The sequence below is a fragment of the Lepus europaeus genome, chromosome 20 (assembly GCF_033115175.1).
Source record: "Lepus europaeus isolate LE1 chromosome 20, mLepTim1.pri, whole genome shotgun sequence".
Taxonomy (NCBI): Eukaryota; Metazoa; Chordata; class Mammalia; order Lagomorpha; family Leporidae; genus Lepus; species Lepus europaeus.
This window is the reverse complement of record NC_084846.1, coordinates 898,750-912,242: the sequence shown is the minus strand read 5'-3', so window position 1 is coordinate 912,242 and position 13,493 is coordinate 898,750. Positions and strand designations below refer to the sequence as shown.

At 53.7% G+C, this 13,493-nt stretch overlaps 1 protein-coding gene across 1 annotated transcript in view; it reads left to right on the top strand.

Annotated features, from left to right (window-relative positions):
* Window positions 1–7,079, top strand: part of NFILZ (NFIL3 like basic leucine zipper) — a 31,772-nt gene extending 24,693 nt beyond the window's left edge. Inside the window, exon 3 of the mRNA XM_062179351.1 lies at window positions 6,203–7,079. Within this exon, the coding sequence (XP_062035335.1) occupies window positions 6,203–7,079 (877 nt within the window). The remainder of the gene's footprint in view (window positions 1–6,202) is intronic.
* Window positions 7,080–13,493: the final 6,414 nt, after the last annotated feature.

The window sequence follows — 13,493 nt, the reverse complement described above, 5'->3', positions numbered from 1 at the left end:
CTGCCACTTTCCCAGGCCATAGCAGGGAGCTGGATCGGAAGTGGAGCAGCTGAGACTTGATCGGTACCCATATGAGATACTGGCACTGCAGGCGGTAACTTCACCTGCTGTACCACCATGCTGCCCCCCGACCCCCCAAGTCTACTTAAAAGAAATCAGCTTTCTGCCCTCCACATATGAGTGAAAACCTGAGCTCTGTGTGTTTTTGTGCCTGGCTTATTTCACTGGGCACAACGTCTTCCAGCTCCATCCACGTTGCCGCCCTTGAACCCAATCCACAGATGAAGAGCAGAGGCCCCGAGAGGTCAAGTCACCAACCTGGCGTCCCACTGCCAGCAGTGGCCAGCAGTGGCCAGCAGTGGCCGAGTATCTTTGTGTCACTCCATCAACTCCTCTTCCGTCACAAAGATCTAATTTAATGCCCATTTGGGCGGTGTGGGTGGGCCACCTCTCTGTCCCCATTGTCTCTCCCTGCCCCAGGCCTCGCTAGGGAGGGGCTGTGGCGTCCAGCTCAACACCAACCTCACAAGGCAGGGAGAGGAAAGAAAAACAGGAAAGAGAGAGAGGAAACCACAGAGAACCCTCTGGGAGCCGCAAGTGCCCCTGCGGCTCAGCTCCTGACTTATAGCCTGATCCTGTGCCACCCAGCTCTGGGCTCTGGGTTCCAATCCCATGTTTGCCTCTAATCTCCTTTTAGTCCCTTCTCAGGTGAGGCTCTGGGACTCCTCTGACAACTGTACTGATCGTATCTGAGCTATAACTGGTCCTGGTTTTAGCCTCCCCCACCTTCTTCTTTTGAAAAATATTTATCTGGGGCTGGCGCTGTGGAGTAGTGGGTAAAGCCGCCACCTGCAGTGCTGGAATCCCACATAGGCGCTGGTTCAAGTCCTGGCTGCTCCACTTCTGTCCAGCTTTCTGCTATGGCCTGGGAAAGCAGTAGAAGATGTCCCAAGTCCTTGGGCCCCTGCACTCCTCACACGGGAGACCTGGAAGAAGCTCCTGGCTCCTGGCTTTGGATTGGCACAGCTCTGGCCATTGCAGCCAACTGGGGAGTGAACCAGTGGATGGAAGACCTCTCTCTCTCTGCCTCTCCTTTTCTCTGTGTAACTCAGACTTTCAAGCAAATAAATAAATCTTAAAAAAATTATCTAATTTATTCGAAGGGCAGAGAGACAGAGACAAAGATATTATGGACGGACAGGGAACTCTCATTGGCTGGTTCATTCCCCCAAATGCCTGCAATGCCAGGGCTGGGCCAGCCTGAAGCCAGGAGCCAGGAGCTCCATCTGGGTCTCCCACATGGGTGGCAGGGGCCCAGCACTTGGGCCATCACTGCCGCCTCCCGGGATGCGTAACAGCAGGGAGCTGGCCTCAGGAGCGGTGGTGGGACTTAGGTACTCTAATATGGAATGCGGGTGTCCCAAGCTATATCTTAACCACTGCACCTCCACTCTCTAAAATGGTAACGGACTCATGATAATTGTCCGTTAGGGGGTACAGAGTTGACGGGGTGCCACGTCGCAATTCAGTGCCTGTACACAGTTTGCAGTGGTCAGCCTGGAGTGACTGACACATCCTTGTGTTGGGCACCTTTCCACCCCTCTCTCCTAACTGAAATACGTAACTAACTGTAGTCACCCAGAGTATCCGGACTGTGCTGTAAAACATCAGAAGCCCCTCCTGGGGCGGGCGTTGGGCTCAGTGTTAAGGTGCTCCTTGGGGTGCCCATGTCCCACATCCGAATGCTGGGTTTGAGTCCCGACTCCACTCCTGACTCCAGCTCCCTGCTAATGCGCACCCTGGGAGGCAGCAGTGTTGGCTCGAGCACTTGAGGCCCTGCCACTCACATGAGAGAGCCTGACTGAGTTCCTGGTTTCTGGCTTTGGCCGGCTCCAGTCCCGGGTGTTGTGAGGGTTTGAGGCGTGACCCAGCAGACAGGACAGCTTTGTCTTACTGTCTCCCTACCTTGTGAATAAATAAAACAGGAGAAGCACCTGGCTCCTGCCATCGGATCGGCGCGGTGCGCCGGCCGCAGCGCGCCTACGGCGGCGGCCATTGGAGGGTGAACCAATGGCAAAAGGAAGACCTTTCTCTCTGTCTCTCTCTCACTGTCCACTCTGCCTGTCAAAAAAAAAAAAAAAAAAACAATTAAAAACAGCAAAATGGAAGTTAAATTAGTCACGGGTGCTGCAGGCAGAGGCTGGTGAAGGGACGTTTTAGCTCCTCTTCAGGAACACGCTCTCAGTCACTCAGCCTGTTTGACAGCACGTGAGCCAACCTTGAAGGGGGTGAGCTCCCTGTCTCTCCCGGGAACCAAGCAGAGTCATGATTGCCGCCGGTCAGGGAGGCCGCAGAGGCTGACGGGGCTGGGGTGGAGGTGGCCTGGGCCATGTGAGGGAGACTCTCTTCCTGTTCCCTCGCCGTCTCACTGCTCTCCGTTAGGGCGTCCTCCTTGACCACAGGAAGATCAACCCTCACTCCATCTTCTCGAAATAAACGCAGACAGCAGACCTATCTGCAGCCCCATCTCCCTCTGCGTTCCTGCAGAGGTGCCGGGGGCGGTGGTTGGGGGGGCTCAGGCCAAGCCACAGCGGGGAGCCGCTCAGCAGTGAGCATTGCAGGAGGACCCAGGCCCGCTGCACCGGGCAGGCAGCTGCTCTGGCCCGTCCTTAGGGCTGACCGCCATCCTACCCTTGATCTTGCTTGGGTGGCTGCTGGCTCTGGCTTGGCTTTTAACATTTTTTAAAAAGCTCTATTTACTTAAAGGCAAAGAAAAGAGAGAGAGAGAGAGAGAGAGGTCGGTCTTCCATCTGCTGGTTCGCTCCCCAAATGTCTGCAATGGCTGGGTTTGGGTCAAGCTGAAGCTAGGAGCCAGGAATTCCACCCAGGTCTCCCATGTGGGTTTAGGGGCCCAAGCATTTGGGCCATCTTCCACTGTTTCTCCCAGGCAATCAGCAGGGAGCAGGATCAGAATAGGCGCAGTGGGGACATGAACTGGCGACCATATGGGATGCCGGCGCTGCAGGGGAGGCCCGATGTACTAGGCCACAGCGCTGGCCCCTTGTTCTGAATTCTTTTTTTAATTTTTTAATTTTTATTTTTTGACAGGCAGAGTGGACAGTGAGAGAGAGAGAGACAGAGAGAAAGGTCTTCCTTTGCCGTTGGTTCACCCTCTAATGGCCGCCACGGTAGCGCGCTGCGGCCGGCGCACCGCACTGTTCCGATGGCAGGAGCCAGGTGCTTCTCCTGGTCTCCCATGGGGTGCAGAGCCCAAACACTTGGGCCATCCTCCACTGCACTCCCTGGCCACAGCAGAGAGCTGGCCTGGAAGAGGGGCAACCGGGACAGGATCGGTGCCCCGACCGGGACTAGAACCCGGTGTGCCGGCGCCGCAAGGCGGAGGATTAGCCTGTTGAGCCACGGCGCCGGCCTGTTCTGAATTCTTAGGTGGAACCCTCATACTTCTCTGTGATTCTTCTTCCTGGTTTTTTTCTTTTTCTTTTTTTGACAGGCAGAGTGGACAGTGAGAGAGAGAGACAGACAGAGAGAAAGGTCTTCCTTTTGCCATTGGTTCACCCTCCAATGGCCGCCACGGCTGGCATGGTGCAGCGGGCGCACTGCGCCGATCTGAAGGCAGGAGCCAGGTGCTTCTCCTGGTCTCCCATGCGGGTGCAGGGCCCAAGCACGTGGGCCATCCTCCACTGCACTCCCGGGCCACAGCAGAGAGCTGGCCTGGAAGAGGGGCAACCGGGACAGAATCCAGCTCCCCGACTGGGACTAGAACCTGGTGTGCCAGCGCCGCAGGCGGAGGATTAGCCTGTTGAGCCATGGCGCCGGCCTCTTCTTGCTGTTTTGTCTCAGAATCACATAAGGTGATGATAGGAGAACCCAAATCTTTGTGCTAGAGTGTGCAGGAAAGCCGACACGAGAGACTTGGCTGTGGCAAAGGAGGGGGCCGCCCATCCTTGGACACTGGGAGTCTTTTCTGAGCTCTATCTTGGGAACATCCCTCCTGTTCTGCTCTCATTCTCAGCGCACTGGTTCTCCAATTCTAGCTACACGGAAAGTCCTCACACATTGGTTTTTTGTTGGTTGGGCAGACGGATGCATTCATGGATGGATATGCAGATGACTGAATGGATTTGTGGAAGAATGACTGGTACATGGGTGGATGGGTGGTACCAAGGACAGAATGTGTGGAAGGAAAGATGTCTAGCAAAGGCACAAAATTTTTTTAAAAGATTTATTTATTTATTTGAAAGTCAGAGTTACACAAAGAGAGGAGAGGCAGAGAGAGAGAGAGAGAGAGAGAGAGAGAGAGAGAGATTTTCCATCTGACGGTTCACTCCCCAATTGGCTGCAATGGCTGGAGCTGTGCCGATCCGAAGCCAGGAGCCAGAAGCTTCTTCTGGGTCTCCTGCATGGGTGCAGGGGCCTAAGGACTTGGCCCATCTTCCACTGCTTTCCCAGGCCATAGCAGAGAGCTGGATCGGAAGAGGAGCAGGCAGGACTAGAACCGGCGCCCATATGGGATGCCGGCACTTTAGGCCAGGACATTAACCCACTGTGCCATAGTGGCAGCCCCACAGTATTTTTTTTTTAAAGGAATCCACCAGTGACTCATAGATAGCCAGATGATGTCCCAGTTTGTTTTCTGAGTCTGGGTCATCTATCACAAGTACAAGTACATTTTGCTCAGGGTCCTGAGACTGGGAAGTCCGAGAGCGAGGCCTTGGTGCCCACTCAGAAGTGAGCAAAGCCTTCTGACAGCGGGCACCACCTGATGAGACACAGCAGGTTTACCAGAGAGTGCTTGCTGGGAAAGCAAAGCCACTAAGCTGAGAGCCGATTAATCCCCTGGTCCATGAATGAATTAGTCCAATCACGAAGGAGATCCCTTCTGACCCACTCACCTCCCAAAGGGGCTGCCTCCAAATACTTCTTCTTCTTCTTCTTTTTTTAAAAGATTTTATTTATTTATTTGAGAGGCAGAGTTACAGACAGTGAGAGGGAGAGACAGAGAGAAAGGTCTTTTGTCCACTGGTTCACTCCCCAAATGGCCACAACGGCCGGAGCTGTTCCGATCTGTAACCTTGGAGATAGGAGCCTCTTCCAGCTCTCCCACGTGGGTGCAGGGGCCCAAGGAACTGGGCCATCTTCCACTGCTTTCCCAGGCCATAGCAGAGAGCTGGATGGGAAGAGGAGCAGCTGTGACTAGAACTGGCGCCCATATGGGATGCTGGCGCCGCAGGCGGAGGATTAACCCACTGAGCCACAGCGCCGGCCCCCTTCCAAATACTTCTAGTATAGGAATTTGGGAATTGAGTTCCCAGCACAATTCACTGCACTTTCAATTCAAGAAAGCCACTACAGTTCATCATAAAACTGAGTGCTGAGTTTCCTGGTGGCAAATGTAAAGAGGGAAATGTGGTAGGGTTCATGGTTTTTGGTGAGTGGTTGGGCAGGAGGGCCAGTCACTCACCAGCTGTGAACAGGTCGTTCATTCCAAAAGTGTTCCTGTACCACCTGCCATTTATAAGCACCGTGCTAGGCCCCAGAGTCTCGGTGGCAGACAGATGTAGGACACACCTGCTCCTCACGGATGGCGAGATGGATGAAGGTTTGAGAGTGGGTGGAGAGATGGTAGGTGTGGGTGGAGGGATGAGTGAGGAGTGATGAGGTTGCCTGATGGATGGGTGGGTGGGTGGCAGGTCCAGAACTCTGGCCTTTGATCGGGGAGGTCTTGGGAATACAACCTGTGCACAGCTCAAGTCTCAGCTTAGCTTTTGGCCCTGACTCTGCTCAGTTCCCTCCATGGACACACATTCATTCACTCATTCTCTCTCTCTCCTCTCTCTTTCTAGGTTCAGCCTTCCTTCTGTCTCCCTCTGGGTCTCCAAGAACCTCACCCTGAGAGCCCTCGGCTGGTCTGCTTTCTCCGTGGTAAGAACATTCCTGGAAGGAACCAGATCCTTCTGAGGGTGCAGCGTCCATAGCTCCCGTGATGACTGTGGCCCCTCTCTGTGCCCTGCTCACCCCTGCTCAGCCTGCCAGCCCCCCTTTCTCTCCCCTAAATCCCTCACCCTGCTCTGCAGCCCAATTCTCTCCACAGGTGGCTGCGGCCACACAGGATGAGTCAGAGGAAGGGGTCATTTGGGTCAACCCCCTGCCTCCACCCCAAGACCTCTTTCCTCTTCCCCAGGTCCACCGCACTCTCGGTCATGGACATCGGCGTCTTGAGCCCAACAGATGCATCTCGGGGTCACGGCAAGAGCCCGTGGCCCCCCCGGGGCAGGGGCCCAGCTGTGCGCCGGCAGCGGGAGTTCATGCCGGAAGACAAGAAGGACACGGTTTACTGGGAGAAGCGGAGGAAGAACAACGAGGCGGCCAAGAGATCCCGGGAGAAGAGGCGGCTCAACGATGCGGCCATTGAGGGCAGGCTGGCCGCACTGCTGCAGGAGAATGCTCTGCTCAGGGCTGAGCTGCGGGCGCTCCAGCTCCGATGCGGCCTCTTGTCCACCATGGGCGGCCCCTGCACCTTACCCTTGCATGCCCTGCTATGGGAATCTCCCTGGACTGGGGACCCCCACCACGGGGCTGAACCCCTCTCGCTCCTGCCTGGCTCCCACGGCTGCCTCTTGAGGCCGTGCTCCCTGGGCGCTGGGGTGCCAGGGTGCCAGGGCTGCCTGGTGGCTCACAGGTGGACTGGCACGGCTGCTTCTCCCAGATCTCCCCAGGAGCCTGCAGCCCCTACTCCCAGGAGAGGTGACATGCCCTTGCAGGCTGCCCTCTTTAGCTGCCAACTCTTGGATGGGCACATGGTGTCCAGGCCGGAGCTCAGGCCATGCTGGGGGTTGTGGTCACCCATGCACCCCAGATGCCAGGCCCCAGGGCTCTCAGATGTGTTGCTGACACCCGCTGCTGATCCCATGGGGCTGCCTCCTGGGGTGACCTGCCCTGTCCCAGGGGACGGTCTCAAGGGGCTGACTCCGCCTTCCTTGCCCCACAAACTGCGCATCAAACCCCAAGCCTCTTGCAGGGCACCTCAGGGATGGGCAGGGGCTCAGGAATCCCCCTGATTGCTGAGGGATGGTTGGGACTGTGCGGGTTTGGGTAGGGGATGGGTGGTGTGGCCTTGACCAAGAACGGGGACTGGGAAAGGCCTGTAGGCAGAAGGGCGCACCCTGGCTGGGAGAGTCCACTTCCCAGTGAGCAGGCCAGGCCTCTAGGTGGAGGGTGTGGGGTCCCATCGTGGGCTCTGTCATGGCTCTGCCTTGCTCTTAGATTTATGCTTTGGATTGTCACTCCCTCCTTCCTTCCTTCCCTCCTTCCTCCTATCCATCCATCTACCCCTTTGCCCATCCATCCACCTGCTCATTGTCTCATCCATCCATCATCCATGCACTTATCTACTCACCCACCTGTTCATCTTATCACCCACCTGTCCACTATTCATCCAGCCAGCCATCCATTTTACCATCCTCTCCTCATGCACCAATCCCATGCACCCATCATCAATCCACCCAGCCATCCATCAATCCTCCTATCCACCCATCCTTTCACCCTTTCATTCATTTAATCATTTGCTCATGCACTCACTTGTTAGCCATCTATTCTCTCATTCATTTGCTTGCAAAGCACCTGCGCCCTCACACACCCAATTGTGATCTTCGGGTTCTCCCTCTCTGCCCAGATTAGTGACAGGTGTGGGGACACCTTCCTGGCCTTAAGATTCCTGTGTTCTTTATGCATTTATTCACTTAATTCATTCACTCCTATGAATGTGTGTTCATCATTCATGCCTTTAACAGTCTGCGTGGGCTAGGAGCCTTGTTCTAACCAGACCCTGCACACTACAGCTGGGTCTGGCTATGTCTCCTACACAGGTCCCTTGGTTCTGGTCCAGAGCTGGCACTGGACAAGGCCAGGCCCCTGTGCCCTGTGCCCAGCTCTCTGGCGGGAGCAAAGAAAGCCTTGACTGGTTCCCTGTCCTGCTGGTCACAGCAGGGCACTCAACCAGACCTTGCCCGGCCAAGGATCTGCACTACTGGCTCAACTGCTGTGCTGAGTTTGAGTGGGGTGAGGCCCAGGGGCCTGCCTTCTCCCTGATGCCTGGGACTATCAGGGGAAAGATGGAAGGAAGCCTACTCTGGAGGGTGCGGTCCCAGCCTGTCCATCACAGTTGCCTTAAAGCAAGCAAAGATTTTTCTGCATCGAAGAGGCCCCCAGCGTCTGTTGATGGGTGCTCATCCAGTCTGCTTCAATACCTCCGTGGACGGAGGGCTCACTTCTCCAAGTCTACTCCACAAATCCTTCTCTTGACCCAAAACCTGCTTCTTGCAAGCATCTACCTCTCATCCTGTTCTTCACACGGGGGCTACTCAGACACACAACCTTCTGCTTCCTCCTGCGTGGAGATGGCTGGCTTGGGGGAAGAAGCCTCCTGTTGCCCTATTGCCTCGGGTGGTTTAAGAAGATGAAACCTTGTTCATTCTGTACACAGCGTGACACAGAGTATGCAGCCAACACGCGTTAGCTCCTCTCATCTTTCCTTTTTATAAAGCTCCCTGGAGCCCAGCCCAGGGGAAAAGTCCTCAACTTCCAAAATTCCCTCGCTTCTCCATGGCTTGGCTCTTCTTCTTCTTTTTTTTTTGTTCATGCTATTTATATATGATGTTCCTTGGAACTGAATATGAATAATTTATTCATTCAGCAAATACATATGCCTTTTCAGCAATAATTTTTTGAGTTCATACTAAGTGTCAAGTGGGGACTGGTAAAGAAAGTAGTCTTTGAGAGTTTGTGGAATAAGTAAACTTGTGTGGCTGTCTAGATGTGTTGGTTACCCTCCTCCTGTGCTGGCCCCTGGGCCAGGTGTGGCTTGTGCCCCTGAGAGCCATTGGGCAGCTGGTAATTTTCCATGTGGCTTTTCCGGAAGCTACTGTTGTAAGACGTTCCACCGTGGGGAATCCTGTGCCCCTTGGGTTATACTTGTCAGAGTCATGATTGATTTGGGGACTGAATTTTGAAGACATTATGCAACCACGTGGTACATTTCCTCTTCCACCCATCCTCCAAGGCTGGTGAGAGCTCTTTGGATGTGAGTGCATAAAATTCCTTTTTGAGCTTTATACGGGGCCCGCCTAGGATGAGCACTCCATGTTGGGTGAACGTTTTCACCTGCTGTGGTGGTGACTGCCTGGGGCAGAGGCAGAATGAGTTCAAGTGGCCGATGGGGTCACATTTTTCCATCTCGTCCACGTGAGTTCTCAGACATTCTGGCTGAACCCGCTGTGATCTGGGTCTTCCAGACTCACATTGGGTTTTGTGGACCAACTGTGCCAGCGTTGCCTGAGGATTTATAAGACGTGCAGAATTCCAGGCCTCTCCCAGGATGGCTGAACCAGAACCTGCCCTTCTGACAAGGCCCCCACGTGAGCCACGTTAGCATGGAAGTTTGAGAAGCACTGACATTTCTGTTAACAAGGCAATTCCTGTCCAGAGCCAGAAAGTGAATGTTTTTGGCTTTGTGGGGTAGATGACTTTTGCTGCGCTGACTCCACTCCGCCATTGCAGCCATGGACAATACGTAAACACATGGGCGAAGCCGTGTTCCAATAAAACTTTACTGACAAAAACAGGTATGGCCAGGTCTGGGCTATAAACTCAGGAATGGAATTGTAGATTCTAGAAGTGTCTTCAACCTTGACATGCCCACAGTTCTGCAGACAGATGTTAACAATGTATGCTCCCCCACATGAAAGGACATGTGTGTTTGCCATACTCATCCTTGGTTTGGAAGGGCTTTTTTGTCTTTTGTCAGTCAAGGGGGTGTACGTGATTAGAATCTACAGTCCTGTGTTGACTACTTTTGCCAAGATCTGCTAAGCATTTCTATGAACTGCCTGCTTCCTCAGGTTATTTGTTTTTTTTCTTACTGATGTCTCAGAGCTCTCTATATATCACGGAGCCACACCCTCCATTCCATAGGAACATCAACTTCTCATCCGATTTGTCTTTTCCCTTTATTTATGGTATCTTTTGCTGTCCAGCAGTGTGAAAATTGATGTAGCCAATGCACAAATCTTCTGTGGTTTGTATAGTTTTTTTTTTTTTTAAGGAATCCTATTGTATCTCAAAGTCACAGTCTCCCAAATGCTTTTCTAAATGTTATAAAGTTTTGCTTCTCACACTGAGATATTTGGCTCATGCGTTTCTCTCTTTCATCTGCTACGTGAAACTCCCTGGACCACAGAATCACCTAGGGGTGCTAGCTTCATTATAGACTCACTGAATCTGACTTTCCAGGGTCTAGGCCTGGGAATCTGCATTTTCACCAATGCCTAGGTGATGAAAACATTTCATTTATTTCGGGGGAGGGGTAAGAGGAAGGGGGAGGGCACAGGGAGGGGGAGGGGGAGAGGGCTAACAAGCACTAACTCTTATCCAATGGTTCACTCCTCAAAATGCCTACAACAGCCAGGGCTGAGCCAGGCCAAAGCTAGGAGGCAGGAACTCAGTTCAGGCCTCGCAGATGGGTGGTGGGAGCTCAGCCACTGGGCCTTCAGAGCTGTTTCCCAAGGGGCACAGTAGCAGGAAGCTGGAATCAGGAGCAGAGCCCTGAATCCAGGCCCTGTGATGTGGGAAGTGGGCATCCTAACCACAATGCCCAATGCCCACCCCAGGTGATTCTTATAATCAGACCAGCTCAGGACAAGTTGGCTTGGTGGCTAGCAGAATGGCCTGGGAGCTGGGCAGGATCAATTTCCCAGTCCTGGCTGAGGGGCCTCACTGATGTCACTGTCCCTCCCTGACTGTAAATGGTTATCTGCAAATGGACAGAAGCCTCTGGTGAAGACTGAATGAGAAGCAGGTAAATCCTTGATCCATGGCCTGCCCTGGGAACTGGGCTTTTTTTTTTTTTTTTTTTTTTTTGACAGGCAGAGTGGATAGTGAGAGAGAGACACAGAGAGAAAGGTCTTCCTTTTCTGTTGGTTCACTCTCCAGTGGCTGCTGCGGCTGGCGCGCTGTGACCGGCGCACTGCTCTGATCCAAAGCCAGGAGCCAGGTGCCTCCCCCTGGTCTCCCATGCGGGTGCAGGGCCCAAGCACTTGTGCCATCCTCCACTGCACTCCCAGGCCACAGCAGAGAGCTGGACTGGAAGAGGAGCAACCGGGACAGAATCCGGCACCCTGACTGGGACTAGAACCTGGGGTGCCGGTGCCGCAGGCAGAGGATTAGCCTATTAAGCCGCGGCGCCGGCCTGGTTTTTTTTTTTTTTTTTTAACATTTATTATTTATTTATTTTAAAGGCAGAGTTACAGAGAGGCAGAGGCAGAAAGAGAGAGAGAGAGAGAGGTCTTCCATTTGCTGGTTCCCTCCCCAGATGGCCACAACAGCCGGAGCTGGGCTGATCCACAGCCGGGAGCCAGGAGCTTCTTCCAGGTCTCCCACGTGGGTGCAGGGGCCCAAGCACTTGGACCATCTTCCACTGCTTTCCCAGGACATAGCAGAGAGCTGGATCAGAAGCGGAGCAGTCGGGTCTCAAGCCAGAGCCCACACGGGATGCCGGCACTGCAGGCGGTGGCTTTACCTGCTACACCGCTGCACCGGCCCTGGGCACTGGGCTGTTTTATCCTCACGGAGACTGTAACTAATCCTGCTTCCCTTTTTGCTTTGTCCACCAAGGGCTAAACTCTGCTCAATCAAAATACTTATTCATTCAGCTTCTGTTCTTTACTCATTTAGCTAATATTTATTGTAAAATATAAACTTTCTTGTCTGATCTCCTTTTCATTTTGTTCGGGGCATGTTTTGCTGTGCAACAGTTCGAGAATCAGAGGCAGCCAAATTTATCGATTTTTTTTTTCTCTTGTGGTTCTTCTTTAACCATCCTCCTGTGTCTCAAGATCATAGAGGCAGTCATTGGTCTGGGGAAAGAGAAAAGAAAAAAATAGATGTGGTTCCTGCCTCTGTGGTGGGGGTGACAGATTAAAACTAAATAAGAAAAATGTAGGGGCCGGCGTCGTGGTAAAGCACTATGACTGCTGCTTGCATTGCTGGCATCCCGTATCAGAGTGCTGGCTTCAAGCCCCAGCTGCTCTGCCTCGAGTCCTTCTGATGCTCCTGGGAAGGCAGCGGAAGATGGCCAGAGTGCTTGGCCCCTGCCACCTGCGTGGGAGACCCAGAGGGAGCTCCAGGCCCCCGGCTTCAGCCTGGCCCAGCTCTGGCCATTGCAGCCACTTGGGGGAGTGAACTAATGGATGGAAGAGCTCGCTCTCTCTCTGCCTCTCCCCCTCTCTGTCATTCTACCTTTCAAATATAAAATAAAGCTTTGGGGCCAGCACTGTGGTGCAGTGGGTTAAAGCCAAGGCCTGAAGCGCCGGCATCCCATATGGGCGCCGGTTCTAGTCCTGGCTGCTCCTCTGCCGATCCAGCTCTCTGCTATGGCCTAGTAAAGCAGTAGAAGATGGCCCAAGTCCTAGGGCCCCTGCACCCAAATGGGAGACCCGGAAGAATTTCCTGGCTCCTGGCTTTGGATTGGCCAACTGGGGAGTGAACCAGCGGATGGAAGACCTCTCTCTCTGTCTCTACCTCTCTCTGTAACTCTTTTAAATAAATGAAATAGATCTTTAAAAAAAAATAAAGCTTTTTTTTCCCCAAAAAGGAAAAATGTGTAGGGGAACCACCAACAAGTGTCATGGAGGAAAAAGAGGTGGGGGCTTGGGAGAGGAAGGAGTGAGCGGGTTATCGTCACTGCAGTGGGGAGATCCAGAAGAGCTTTGCTGAGAAGATAACATTTGAGGAGAGACTTGTGGAGGTGAGAGAGGCGGTCGTGTGTGTTCCTAGGGAAGAGCATTAGGTGTAAGAACAGCTTGTGCCGAGGTCCTGTGGCAGGACCATGCCTGAGTGTGTGTGGATGGTGTAGAGTGAGGGAGGTGTTGAGAGAGATTGGAGGGGTGAGGCTGGCCAGGGGTGTCAGGCCTTGTGGGTCGAGGTGAAGGCTTTGGTTTCCTCTCCCAGCGAGAGGGGGCTGTGGGGGCAGTTCCTGAGCTTGTTTCTGCTGTAACCATCTTCCCACTTCCATCCTGTGGTGTGTGAGGCTGAGTGAAAATAAATACACTCACCACACATGTACAGGCGGGGAGCCGGGGTGGGTGGCGACTGACCACGCTGCTGTTCTGCTGTTGTGACTCACTGCCCCGCCAGTGGTTGTGTCCCCCTGCCCCGTCCTCAGAGCCATGGTGCTCGTCCCATTCATGCTTCTGAGCTGTTCTGAGCTGGGAGGGGCAAGGCAGGCAAAGCTGCTCCAAGAGGCGGAATCATGGTGGGAAACGCAGAGGTTTCGCTTTTCTTCTTTATCAAGCTGCCTTCTGCTACGCCCTCATTTTTGACAAGCAGGGGAGGGAGGGGAAGGTCAGGTGCACGTAGAGGGAAGTGGGCAGGGTACAGGGCCAGTTGAGGTGGGAGGGAAGCTGGTGGCGAAGTGGCTG